Source organism: Arachis duranensis, chromosome 3, assembly GCF_000817695.3.
Source record: "Arachis duranensis cultivar V14167 chromosome 3, aradu.V14167.gnm2.J7QH, whole genome shotgun sequence".
Lineage (NCBI taxonomy): Eukaryota > Viridiplantae > Streptophyta > Magnoliopsida > Fabales > Fabaceae > Arachis > Arachis duranensis.
In genome coordinates, this window is record NC_029774.3 from 119,200,580 (window position 1) to 119,212,011 (window position 11,432).

General features: G+C 34.5%; 2 protein-coding genes across 4 annotated transcripts; one reads left to right on the plus strand and one right to left on the minus strand.

The window, feature by feature from the left end:
• The first annotated feature begins 2,394 nt into the window (after positions 1 to 2,394).
• Positions 2,395 to 4,617, plus strand: LOC107480664 (uncharacterized). 2 transcript variants are annotated; one of them, XM_052258808.1, is made up of 3 exons: positions 2,395 to 3,156; positions 3,844 to 4,141; positions 4,463 to 4,617. In XM_052258808.1, exons 1-3 carry the CDS (start codon positions 2,500 to 2,502, stop codon positions 4,606 to 4,608), a joined length of 1,101 nt encoding a protein of 366 aa, XP_052114768.1. In that variant the 5' UTR covers positions 2,395 to 2,499; the 3' UTR covers positions 4,609 to 4,617. The 2 variants fall into 2 exon arrangements, with proteins under 2 accessions (XP_052114768.1, XP_052114769.1); XM_052258809.1 differs by having other exon boundaries at positions 4,485 to 4,596.
• Positions 4,618 to 7,169: 2,552 nt separating this feature from the next.
• Positions 7,170 to 10,866, minus strand: LOC107480665 (ABC transporter G family member 9-like). 2 transcript variants are annotated; one of them, XM_016100829.3, is made up of 5 exons: positions 10,748 to 10,866; positions 9,924 to 10,081; positions 8,778 to 9,582; positions 8,343 to 8,662; positions 7,170 to 8,261 (listed from the first exon to the last, which is right to left on the minus strand). In XM_016100829.3, the coding sequence occupies exons 2-5, from the start codon at positions 10,038 to 10,040 to the stop codon at positions 7,629 to 7,631; spliced, it is 1,875 nt and encodes a 624-aa protein (XP_015956315.1). In that variant the 5' UTR covers positions 10,041 to 10,081; positions 10,748 to 10,866; the 3' UTR covers positions 7,170 to 7,628. The 2 variants fall into 2 exon arrangements, with proteins under 2 accessions (XP_015956315.1, XP_015956314.1); XM_016100828.3 differs by having other exon boundaries at positions 7,171 to 8,261; positions 9,924 to 10,065; positions 10,748 to 10,864.
• Between the last annotated feature and the right edge of the window lie 566 nt (positions 10,867 to 11,432).

Consider the following 11,432-nt stretch of genomic DNA (forward strand, 5'->3'; position numbering starts at 1 on the left):
TTTGACACGTGGATGTGGGGACCACGATTGCAACGAGGAAAGGATGGCTGTTTTCCTGGGAAAAAGAAAGGGGTTGAGAAGTTTGGGAATGGAACGTTTTTGATGTCATGCTTTTCTTATGCAAACAAGCCACCTTCTCTCCCTCACACACATCCCACCTCCCCCCTCCCAAACACAAATACAATGTGAAATGCAATATTAAAAGCATCTCTGGTGTTTCCAATCTCATTCATCCTCCCCAAAAAATTAAAGAATGTGTTCGTTACTTGGGATCTCGGGTGTTCGACAGGTCAGGCAGAGATGGAATAGTGAGCGGATTGAACCCTGAGTTGATGGAAGAGTGAATTGAAGACGCTAAAGATGACGTGCGGAGGGGGTGGTCACCTGTAAAGACACTCCAACGATCAAGTCAATATTCGTACGAGGTGATGGCCGAATTAGATAAAGTGTTACGTACTTTGGCGCGAGAGCTAATTTCTCCCTTTACATATGGTACTGAACGGGTCCATGAATAACCTAGTCCACTGACTAAGAAATTTCTATGAACTGTTCTAGTCCACGTGGAAGGGGTAGGTCGAACCGGACTTCAGATCGGAAATTTAGGTGCTGTCCCAAAGATACCGACCCAACTGATGGCATGGGTCGTACGGAAAGTGAGTCGAGCGTGACTCAGAACAGGTGTCAGAAAACATGAGTGTTTTGTAGAATTAAAAGAGTGTGAAAGTGTGTATCATATTATCCTTCAACCTTACATCTTAAGAAAAATAATATATATAAAATGAGTATCATCTCAAAAAGACTAATCAATAAATTCTTAATGAGCTAGACACCTGATCAATTATCACCAGAAATATGATCACAATACTTTGGAACAAATACATTTATACTTATATAGTTTTTAATAATTACTAAAACATGATTTTACTTTCTTTTAAATGTGGCTCCTAACACAACTAAAAATACATATACTTCCAAAATTAGTAATTAAACTAAAAATTCTAAGCTATTACCATGTTTCTCTCCCCACCGTTTAAAAACAGGAGGAGGAGCAGTATCATCTACTTTTATAAAATAATGATTAAAAATATATTTAATTGACTTTTGAACGCATATAAATATAAGAAGAAAATTAATTAATTCATTATCCTATAACCAGAAGACTACAAACTCTAAAAGCAAAAAATTTTCAACAATGTTGGTCTTAAAGAAATACGTAGTTGCAATGCTAATATGCATGGTGTTAGCTATTGTATGTTTTAATTATGCGGAAACTTTATCAGATTGTGCCAAACAATGCATGCCTGTATGCTTGCAAGAGAGGGGAGCTACGATTGAAGTCTGTGGCCCAGCTTGTGAAAAGTATTGTGATCAGATTTCTGGTGGTAATTGATCAGGTGTCTACCTCATTAAGGATTTATTAATTAATCTTTTTCAGATGATACTCATTTTAAGTAGATTTTTCAAGTATTTATGATTATTCTATTTATTGTTTATATTATTCATCATGTTGTAAAATGAAAAAACTATTCCAGATTTGATGTCATTTTCTACTTATTTGGTGTTAGACATCGGTTGTCAATATATATATACACTTTATCTTTCTTAAGATGTAAGGTTGAAGGATAATATAATACACACCTTCACACTCTTTTAATTCTACAAAACACTCATGTTTTTTGACACCTAACCCGAGCCACGACCGACTCGCCTTCTGTACGACCTATGCCACCAGTTGGGTCGGTATCTTCGAGGCATACCCGAATCCTCAATCCGAAGTCCGGTCCAACCTACCCCTCTCACGTGAACGAAGACAGTTCATAGAAATTTCTTGGTTAGTTGGACAGGTAGCCACTCCTCTCCACGTCATCTCCGGTGCCTTCAATTCACTCCCCAACTTCTACTCCACATCAGCTCAGGGTTCAGCCCTCTCACCATCCCATCTCCGCCTGATCCGTCGAACACCCGGATCCTCACGTAACTAATAGAATGTTTATTACTCTCTTTTTAGACTAACAGGGGAGTTAAGATACCTAATCATATGCCAAAAATTTCATTCCATATCTTTCACAACAAAAAATCCATAATTATATTGGACACATTCTTATTAACAATTTTTATATGCAACACTTATATAATATATAATCACAGAGCATTTTAATCAACCATAAATTACTAAAATAAAAGCAATCAAGTCTCAGAATAACTCAAATAATACTACCAAAATTTAAAATGAAATATATATAAATATTTTTAAAATAAAATAAATTAGACATATATTTTCATTGTAAGAAAATAAAAAACTTAAATAAATATTAAATTCTTAAAAAATTAAATGTCTATCACCAAAAATAAGAATCTATTTATTTTTTTCTTTCAAAAAAAGGATACCAAAAACGTAAACCCCCTTCTTGGTAACGATGAGAGTGTAGGGTTTATGTAGAGTGGAGTTGGTGATACGAAAAACTAAGCATTAGCAGCAGCATATCTTTCACCACGGATATGCACCCAAGAATGAGTCTGGTAGCAGGATCATACGAGAGGTTCATTTGGGGCTTCTCCCTAAATCCCAAAAACGAAACCCTGACCCTAACCCCTCTCTTCTCTTACCCTTCCCACCTCTCTCTCATCAAGTGCGTCGCCGTCTCCGGCTCCGTCGTGGCCTCCGGCGGTGCTGACGACACAATCCACCTCTGCGACCTCGTCACCGCTGCCTCCCTCGGCTCCCTCCACCAACACTCTGCCACGGTCACCGCCCTTGCTTTCTACGCCCCTCCCTCCCTTCCCTTTCCCCGCAACCTCCTCTCCGCCGACGCCGAAGGCTCACTGTCGCTCTTTGACGCCGATGGCTTCGTCCACCTGAAGACGCTCCCCCGCGTCCACCGCCGCGCCGTCAACGACCTCTCACTTCACCCCTCCGGCAAGCTCGCACTCTCTGTTGGCCGTGATGAATGCCTCGCCATGGTCAACCTTGTACGTGGCCGAAGGAGCTTCTGTTGCCGCCTTGGAAAGGAGGCAAGTATAGTGAGGTATGACTTGGCCGGAGACAGGTTCTTTATGGCCATGGAGGAGAAGGTGACTGTGCACGGGGCTGAGGATGCGCGCTTGCTATTTGAATTGGACTGCCAGAAAAAGGTCCTCTGCGCTACGCCAGCGAAGGTTCGCTCTTTTTTCTTGACCTTAATTCGTGATATAACTTTCAATTGCATGATACTGATTTGTCTTAGTGGAAATTGCAAATGTGCTTAGAGCGATGTTAAATTAATGGAACGTGTGTATTTTGTAAGGAATTTGGCTGTGGATATTTATATAGCATTGTTCTGTTTTGTAATTCAGCTTTAAATGTAAAAATTTATCTTCTTGCTGAATGGTGTTTAACGATGATCTAGATAATTAAAATTCTTTGCTGATGATCTGGAGATGTGCTTACAGGGGTGTTAAAGTATTATTTGCTTTTGAATTGTTGTAATTTTGGAAGTTATTGAAGTCTCAATCATTTGTATTCTAAAATATCTGTTGGGAAGTGTATGATGTTGGTTAATGCAAGTGTTGCACATTTGATTGAGGGTCGAGTGCTCTGTTGGTAAAGTCAACTTTCTGTAGCATGGATGATAAGAATGTGCAAATACAGCATACATACAATGTTAATTGAAATATATTCATAATTTCATATTGAGGGATGAGTTTGGGGGTTGGATTGTTTTCTGATACAACTAAGAGAGCAACATAATTTGTGGTTTACAATTACCATTATTCCCTAATGACACTGCCTAGAGGTTGCTTTCTTTCCATTTTCAATGTTTGTTCTACTCCTTTTTGACACCTAGAGTTTATTCTATGTTGTAGAATGGACTTCTATACACAGGTGGTGAGGACCGAAATATCACAGCATGGGACATAAACAGCGGGAAGGTGGCTTATTGCATTGAAGGAGCACATAATGCCCGTGTAAAAGGAATTGTTGTGCTCACAGATAGTGATGCTGCTTCAGGGAGTGATGATCCGTACCTAGTTGCATCTGCATCATCTGATGGGGTTATACATGTCTGGGATGTTCGAATGGCCGCAACAGAGAAGTTGAATCCAGTAGCTGAGTGTAGGACACAATCTAGGTTGACATGCCTTGCTGGATCATCTCTAAAATGTGAGTCAATTTCTTAATACTGAATTGTTGGATTTTATGTTTAGACGGGATACTGCAACTTTTTGTCGATCCTATATCTATATGTATGATTTTGCTTTATAGTACATCAAACTGCTTTAAGGATGGCTGCTATTTCCTGTGGATCCATTTCATACAAGCACTTACTGCGCATAACTAATTGACTTGCTCATTTTTACAACATTTTAAGTTTTATTTAAACCATTGCTCTATAATTGATTAAATTATCATGACTTTGGACTAGCACCAAATTTAAAACTCTAAAGAAATTGAAAAAGCAAATTGGGGAATTTTGTACCTTAGGTAGCTTTTGTTTTCGGAACAGGACGCAGAGACATGGACAACACTTGTTTAAAACGTGTTTGGAAGCAGAGACATGGACAGTGAACATATTGTCTCTGAGACAGTTTTTTATACTTTTGTGTTTACTCTTTTACGAAGGACATTAATGGACATGGAATTTGAAAGAGTGGACACAGACAATTTTATAAATTTTGTTTTCTTTTTTTTTCATTATCACACCTTCTTATTTTTCCTATTGCGTTGTTCAAAGATATTTTTTTCTTCCTGTTCTTTCTCTATCTCTTTCTTTTCCAGGTACTCTCTCCTTTCTATAAAATTTTTTATTGGGGTAGATAATTTTTTTCTTTTTATCGTTTTATTTTATACCATTTTAACCTTATATTATATTATTTGATTTGTAATAAAAATAATAACAAAAATAATTAATCTTGAAACTTTTGAAAGATAAATATTATCAAAAGTAAAATTAATATTTTAAAATACTAAAAAATAATTTATAAATTATAATTGATTTTATATAATTTAAAAAAATCAGTTTTTTATAAAGAAAAGTCAGTTTTTAGATAAAAAATTAGTTTTTTTTTAAAATAAAAATAGATTTTTATATGTAAAAACTAATTATTTTTTCATTTTTTTAAAATTAATTTTTTATTTAAAATTAATTTGGCTTATTAACTTAAATTTTTTTATTAATCAAACTCAAATTTATTTTTTTTGTTAATCTTAACCATATGTATTTCTACATATTAATAATAAATTTTAAAATAAAATAATTATATTTATAAATTTTATTTTAATATAAATACTAATATATTTTTTTATTAAAATTTTTTGACTTTTCAAATATTTTTTTCAAATTCTGTATGTACTTCTACATACTTTTATTTTTTATTAAATTAATTTGTATTGATATAGAAAATTTGGAATCACAAGCTATTTTAGTCATTTTATATAATATTTTAGTGTTGTCCATATGTATCCAAACATAATACTAGACATTAAAAAGTCAATGTTGGAATGTGAGGTGAGAAAGAGTGCGAATTGAGGATCTTTGAGAATGTGCTTCCACAAATTTAGAACATAATATATTCTTTCATAACTTCCACTAAAAGTTGTTTAACATTTGTCTTAAATTTGTCTAAAATTAAAAAGTCATTCGGACTGAAATTTTTGTCTGAAAAAAAAGCCCAATCTTTAATAGTAATAGTAGAATTTAATTAATCAGAAGTAACATACTTCACTCTATTTGTTATATTTTTTATTAATTTATATATAATCATATTTAACATAACAATCACAAAAATTGAGCTTGGCTCACGGCTCGCCTCATTAACAATCGAGTATATTTCTTAATTCATGAAAAATTTTCTATCATTTACTTATAATACTAGAAGTAAAAAATATATAAATAAAATATATTAAAAGATAATACATGTAACATTCTTTTAATATATTATAGCCTCATAAGTCATAAACAATCTCTGATTTCATATATTCACCAAAAATACTATTATATATGTATAAGCAAATGCCACACGTATACTGCACATGCAAAAAACCTATTCATATATTTTAGGTGCATTTTACAGTTTAGTTTAGACTTAATAATTAAAGATTTCCCATATGATTTTCACCTCCTTTAATTTCATGTATTTTGTACATAGATTAGGTTGCCACATTGAATAAGAAAAATTAGAAACGTGGGCATTAAGAATAAAGACTCAACATACACATTTTTGCATGCAAACATATACATAAAGTCCAATTAATTGCTTCTAAGCAAGATACTTTCACCTATGCAGTGCACTTCATATAACAAAATACATATAAATTCCGAACATGATGACGTGAACCCATCATTGGGCATGTGCCACACCCATCTTTGCCATTTGTCCTCTTCTTCATCATGCAACTCATGATCAATTATTCATAATAATCAATTAAGGCACAAGATCTTAACAAATTGTTAAAGTTCTTTGCAAAATGAAATTTGTTCGGTTGTCGGTTGCCGGACTGGTCTAGTGGTTATTTGAGGGGGTAATAACGCTTCAACCACGGTCGTGCTGGGTTTGGATCTGTTGGGTAGCCGAACTCTTGCTGTGGAAGGAAAGAGGGGGGTGCCACCTGCAAAAACACTCCGACGCTCAAGTCAGCTAGTGTGCAGGCGGGGAATATGATAGGTGGAAAAAGTGACGTATCTCTGGGGAAGGGCAGGTCCTTCCTTATTTATACCGTGTCAGAGGTGGGCCCTACAAGGATAGGCCCACTAGGGCCCACCTTCCTCGAAGCTTCCTCACAGCTGCAGTGGAGAGCTGTCAGGGACGCGTGTTCGGGTCGCGTAGTGAGCTGCATGTGCCCGACCGCTCGGGTCGGGCCATCAATGGGTCGGGTTGACCCGCAAGTGGCCTGGGCCAGGCCGTAACAAAATTAAACGCTCTACATAGTTAAATATTATATTATACTATATAGAGACAATTAGTCTTTTTGTTTTCTTTTTCTTCATTTTTTACAAGCATTTTTCTGATAGAATGATTATGGTGGAATGGAAAGTTAACATTATTATTAAATATTATAGTTAAAAGTAAGTTATTACATCTATTTATAATGTGCACATTAGTATATTATAAGAATATGCAGAAAAATTTCCATCCGACACAAATTCGGACCTAGGATGTTATATATGGTTAGTATTGAACTTCATAAAGACCACATATTTAAACCCATATAAATGCTCAAATTCGATAAATAAAATTAGGCTATACTGTCTCCGAGAATTGTAGTAATAGTTTGATATTGCTTGTATTATTGTTGGAACACAAATTGTCCTTGTAACACATAATCTTCAATGCAAGTATGCAACCTCTTATGTTATTACCACTTTCCACATCAATTTTTATATGGTTAAGAACGCAACCAACATGAACTTAGCAGTACGAAACAAATTGTTTGGACTGGATTTATAATGGCCGCTGTTATTATCATCACTTTCTTGATGTGACTATGATTATCTCTTAGGCCAAGAATTTGTAACAACTAAAAGTAGTTTGACATCTAACAATTGAAGGTGAATTATGTTATCTAAATTGTCCTTTTAAATTTTATTAGTATTTAATAAATAAGAACAATTTTATAATTAGTTCACATAACCTACATGCTGTGGGTCTACCTAGCTATGTTTGACAACAATCATGAGAGCAAAATAGGCAATAATCCTGTACACTAGAACCATTGCAACCAAGGCAAAAACAGAGAAAATTTGATGATCAAGACCAACATGCTGAATCACCTGATATTCTCTAACTGAGCATGTAACATTATCCTTAAACTGTGACCCCAACAATAGCTTATAACCATAATAGCTATGAGATATGTGTTTAATCCATGACACAAAACTTGGGACATGCTGAACATAGAAGCCATTGCTTAGAATATATAAAGTCATGACTACCGATCCAACTCTAGAAGCCAACTTTTGATTACTCACCACAACTGCACCAATGGCAAGACCAATACCCTGTGACACCAAAGCATAGAGAAGAACAATGGCTAGAGTTTGAAAGAAATTTAAGGGATTTGGTTTTAGCCCCACCATCCAGTAAGTAATGGTGACAAAAATGGTTGGCATTGCTAGCACTGCTGGAAGTTCAACAACACTGTTTGCCATGACATAAGTTGAGAGTCTATACATGTAGCAAGATTTTTCCTTCATTAACATTTCATGATCATAAGGGAAGGTGTAGATTGACACTAACATAGGCAAGTATGCACTAACTTGTGTGTAGTAGAAAAGTAGTCCCACCTATGTAGCAATGAAACAATGATGAGAATTGAGAAATACATAAATGTCAATTTAGACACAGAGAGTTTATTGTTTAAATACCAGGTCTTTCGTTTGATTAGCTCCGGCCTGCCACCAAACAAGGCCTGAAATGGTTGATGCTGCCAAAACTTTACAGATTATGAGGATTGAAAATTGGTCATACTTCCTTTCTTTGAAACCTCTGTTTATTAATATAGTGAATTGTTGCCACCATGTTGTGCAGTACTGGCCAAGCATTTCATCCCCTGAAGTGTTGTGAAATGGTACCTTGGAGCTTTTGAGTTCCATGTTTACTTGAGATGCAAGGTTACTTTCAAATGCTGATTTTAACACTTGTTTTGTAGCTTCAACTTCATCTTCTAAATTTCCAGCATATATACCTACAAAATTGTAACATGATTTTTGAAAAATGAAACATATTAGCTAAAACTTTCAGAAAGACAATTTTCAGTTGATTTGAAATTAGTCCTTGAAACATGGTATCATGATAGTTACCGCTTGCAAGATCAAGTAGGAAATCTGTAGGATTCATGGCTACAGAAGGAGCATAACCAATGCTGTAGAAGTAATTCATGACAAGTTCTCCTTTCCCAAAGTACAAGGTACTACCATCTGATAGCAGCAGAATCTTGGGAAACATGTAAAATAGCTTGCTAGAAGGTTGATGAATAGTCATTACCACAGTCCTTCCAGATTTAGCCAAATCACACAGAGTTAGCACGATTCTCCGAGCAGTTGTCGAATCAAGCCCTGAAGTTGGTTCATCAACAAGCAAAAGACTAGGATTAGTCAACAATTCTTGACCTATGCTGACCCTTTTCCGTTCTCCACCTGACACACCTCTTAAGAGTGGACCTCCCATTATAGTGTCCTTACAATGATTCAGGTCAAGTTCATCCATAACCGCGCAAGCGTGCGCGATTTTCTCTTGTTTGGAGAGGCTGTTTGGCAGGCGAAGAAGAGCCGAAAAGACTAATGTCTCATGGACTGTTAGGTGAGAATAGAAGAGATCATGTTGATGAACAAATCCAAGGTTTCGCTTCATGGATTTCAAGAGCTTCTTGCCATTGTAGGTTATGCTTCCTTTTGTGATTCCATTTTTTAGTCTACCTCCCAATGCATTTATCAGAGTTGTTTTTCCACTACCAGAAGGACCTAAAATGGCTAATAATTCTCCAGGGAAAACAGAACCGCTAACCCCTTTCAAGATTAGTTTACCATCCTCATTACAACTATTTTCTTTCTTGCAAAACAAGCCACCCCTTTTACTTGTTTTGGTTTCATATATAACATCTTCAAACTGCAATAATCAACATTGTAATGTAGAATATGAACATGTCTAGCAAATCTTATAAATTATCCATGTTCCATGAGTTTACTAACCATTAGGCATTATCACATAATAAACCAATACCAATCTAGAAGTTACTCATCACTATCCATTTGTGTTAACATTTAAAATATCTAAAAATTGAAGGAAGGTAATGTACTTAAAGTGATCTAGAGTACCAAATAAATAAAAGGAACTAGCCCAATTCTTTCTATGTCTGGATTCAAATTAAATTCTTTATGAACTATCATTAACAACACTAACACATGAAACAACAATTAAAATTTTATGAGTGTATTTATAGAGCATGCCTTTAGGGTAACAGGTGGATAAGCTTTGATAAACATGTTTCGTTTTCCTTCTGTTGTTGACTTCATTAAGGTTTGGTATTCAGAGCTTAGTGTCCCACTTGCCATTTCATTTGACATTTCGTTGCAATGTTACCCGTAAATGCTGCAACAAGAGGCAACTAAAATTTATTAAAAGAAATACATTAGTGACATTGTTTCAGAAAATATCAAGGAGTAACAATTTTAATTTATATTAGTAGGCATTTTTAGTCAGCAACCTATAGTCTAGTAGTCCAAAATTATTCTTTTAACTAATATTTTTAAATATTATTAACTAACTGATTGTTGGTCAAAATTAATAAATTGTGCTAGTCCTATAACACTGACCTATAAGTAAGTCAAAAGATTTTGCGCTAGAATAATCAATTATAGATCCATTTTAAATAAGTTTGTTGCTTCTAATCATACATTTAAAAATTACTCCTTAACTTTATGTCAGGATTAGCAAAAGCGATTAAGCAATCTTTGTTTTAAATTTCAGCTTTACTTTTGTCAATTTCAAACATCTTTTGATATTGTTGTTTCAACCCAACCCAACTCAAGTTGTAATCTAAGCATGTTAAGAAGAGAGAAACAGTAGGCCCAAATAGAATTCAGAGATGAATGCTGAAAGAGAGATAATTGGCCCAGTTATGGGACCGTCTCTCTTTCACTCTATGCATTATCAAAAACAAAGTTTGGATTCATAATGATATGATTGAACAAGAAGGAAAATCACTATAGATAGATGGATGATATCGATTTCAATGTGGATGTGGCAAGAGGAACCATTGGAAAAAGCTTACCTTGTTATTAGTTATATTTGCTTCACTTTTTGTTCAGAATATGTATGGCTCCTCCTTTGCTCTGCCTTAATTATTAGCTTTTCGTTGATGAAAATGACGAGAGATGAGCATTGTTGACATGTCTGCAATGCTTTTTATGTGTGTTGGTTGATGAAAGAGGTTACGTGCACCTATGTTATGTGTACACTAAAATTAATTATCAGTATAAAATATATATTAAAATATAAATATATATTAAAAATAAATTAAATTATATATATATATTTATATACAAATATATTAGTGACTGATTTTAATGTATAAATAATATTTTTGAATTACTAGTGTTGTGCCAATTGCTACCATTACGTGGGAACTTTGCATGCTGCCACCGTCCCTTTTACTCTCTCTATTCATTAAGCTTTTTCTCCTTTCATTTCTCATGTGAATGAATCTCATCGATGCAATAACTTCGTGTCATTTTCTTACTTGAAAATCTTCCTCCACAATCTCTTTTTTCCTTCTATTCAAAATGATTTTTTAATTTCAACATTTTTTTTAAATGACACAATAATAATAATAAATGAGTAAATTAAAGTAGTAGTATAAGAAGAAGATAGATATATTAATCCTTTTGGTTGTAAATTCCTATTTCCTAATATATGAATTGAAGAAGCTTCTACGATTTAAACTTCCAATAAGGCTA

Coding starts and splice junctions, on each gene's coding strand:
- LOC107480664 (XM_052258808.1), top strand. CDS start 2,500: ATGCACCCAAGAATGAGTCTGGTAGCAGGATCATACGAGAGGTTCATT. Junction 3,157..3,843: donor TCTGCGCTACGCCAGCGAAG/GTTCGCTCTTTT, acceptor TCTATGTTGTAG/AATGGACTTCTATACACAGG. Junction 4,142..4,462: donor TGCTGGATCATCTCTAAAAT/GTGAGTCAATTT, acceptor TTTGTACCTTAG/GTAGCTTTTGTTTTCGGAAC.
- LOC107480665 (XM_016100829.3), bottom strand. CDS start 10,040: ATGTCAAATGAAATGGCAAGTGGGACACTAAGCTCTGAATACCAAACC. Junction 8,663..8,777: donor CCTACTTGATCTTGCAAGCG/GTAACTATCATG, acceptor ACAATTTTGTAG/GTATATATGCTGGAAATTTA. Junction 8,262..8,342: donor CTAATCAAACGAAAGACCTG/GTATTTAAACAA, acceptor ATTGCTACATAG/GTGGGACTACTTTTCTACTA.